Below are 1,864 nucleotides of genomic sequence, written 5' to 3'. Positions count from 1 at the left end.
AATGGTCCAAGAATCATCCCAATCTGAGGTCTTTAGCTCAAGTTATCGTAGCAACACTGAGGTATGTTATAGAACTTGCGTCTGCTTGTCTTCCATGCATTGATGTAACTTTCAGATCAATGTTTAATCATCTTTCAGATCGAATTGGATCAGACCAAAACACAAAAACTATATCCCTATCTCTTATCTTTCAAGCGCCATTACAATTAGGTCAATCGGAGTTGTGTAACTAAAGTTACACCAATTTTAGTGAAGCATGTTCACTCACGCTGCAGCATAAAAATCCTCCGCTGCAAACAATCTTCAAGTACTCATAACTTCTTCGTTTGAGCTCTGATTCTCGAACCGTTTGCTCCTGCATGACTCTGATTCTTTACTCTTCAATGTGAATGCTCAAAATTCTTATTTTTCAACACCTAAATACCTGAAAATTAATAAAACATATCCGTGATTCTAGAAAACAAAAGAAGTATCGAAATTAAGTAAAATTAGCAAATTAAACCTAATTCCCACACAACATACCCTTAAAATCACAAAGTATGAGTGCACTTTCAAGCACTCATCACCTATCCCCACTGAGCCTACTTCTAGTGGGCAAAATGGGTGAGATGGTGAGCAACCTGGCTCATCCGCTACAAGGAGTGAACGCCACCCTCGACAAGAAAGAGTGAATGAAACTCATGGGCATGAAGCTAGAAAACAAGCTTATCCTAGGAGGCAAGCTAGGAAAGAGCCCATGGGGGAAAAAGTCAATAATGGTCGCTAGGGAGAATCTTACACTCAGCGACGAAATGCCCAGCATCGACGTGCAGCGGAGAAAATCTTTCCTTGCCATAACGAAAATTGAAATTTAAAAATGCACTATGATGGCAGTGAGTTTCTTATCATGGTGAAATGTCTTCCCTGCTGCGGCAAAGTTTGGAAAATTGTTTCTTCATGCCAAAATTCAATCTTTCAACTGAAACACAAAAAGAAAACAAAATTTAAATACTTCCAAAGTCAAATAATACATAAACAATATGTAGAACAACTAAAATCACACAAAATGAAAAACGCTTGGGTTGCCTCCCAAGAAGCACTTGTTTATAGTTGAAAGCTCGACTTTCTCCTTGGATCTCATTCCAGAATGTCAAGTCTGATGGGCAACGTCTTGCAACTCAAAGCTCCATTAATGTATGGCTTCAGCCTCTGCCTATTGACCTTAAAAGTGCCTTTTTGTTCATGAGAAATGTCAATTGCTCCATATGGGTAAACCTTAGTAACTATGAAGGATTCGAACCATCTTGACTTAGGTTTTCTGAGAAAAAGCCTAAGTCTTGAGTTGCAGAGCAAATCTTTCTGACCCACTTCAAATTTCTTCTTCATTATATGCCTGTCATGCCACATTTTGGTTTTCTCCTTATAAATCTTTGCATTTTCGTACACTTGATGGCGAAACTCGTCTAATTCATTTAGTTGAAGCAATCTTTCTTCTCCGGCAGCTTGTGAATCCATATTCAACATTTTTACTGCCCAATATTTACATCTATTAATCACTGATGGGGTTTATGCAGCGACAAACTAAAATAAAATCCCCAACAACAACATTGAACCCAATAACCTTATACCTGATTTTTTGGAGTAGGTGCCCTAGAGCCAATCAATTATTGTGGAATTGACTCTTTGTAATAATGTTCGTTAATCAATAAAAGGCATTTTATTCTATATCGCGTAAATCATTATTATTGCAATATGTATTGATATATGTTCTTAGAATGGTAGAACCATGACGAGGGTATCAAGTGTTTCAAATCTTGATAGTGAGAACCCTATGAGCACATATGGTGGCCATTCTAGAAATGTACGTAGCCCCAGTATTATTCTG

At 37.7% G+C, this 1,864-nt stretch overlaps 1 protein-coding gene across 1 annotated transcript; it reads right to left on the bottom strand.

The window, feature by feature from the left end:
• Positions 1 to 1,116: 1,116 nt before the first annotated feature.
• Positions 1,117 to 1,503, bottom strand: LOC116107240. The gene has a single exon (XM_031393540.1). The coding sequence runs from the start codon at positions 1,501 to 1,503 to the stop codon at positions 1,117 to 1,119; it is 387 nt and encodes a 128-aa protein (XP_031249400.1).
• Positions 1,504 to 1,864: the final 361 nt, after the last annotated feature.

This window comes from Pistacia vera, unplaced genomic scaffold (genome assembly GCF_008641045.1).
Source record: "Pistacia vera cultivar Batoury unplaced genomic scaffold, PisVer_v2 Contig53, whole genome shotgun sequence".
NCBI lineage: Eukaryota > Viridiplantae > Streptophyta > Magnoliopsida > Sapindales > Anacardiaceae > Pistacia > Pistacia vera.
This window is presented reverse-complemented; position numbering and strand designations above follow the sequence as displayed.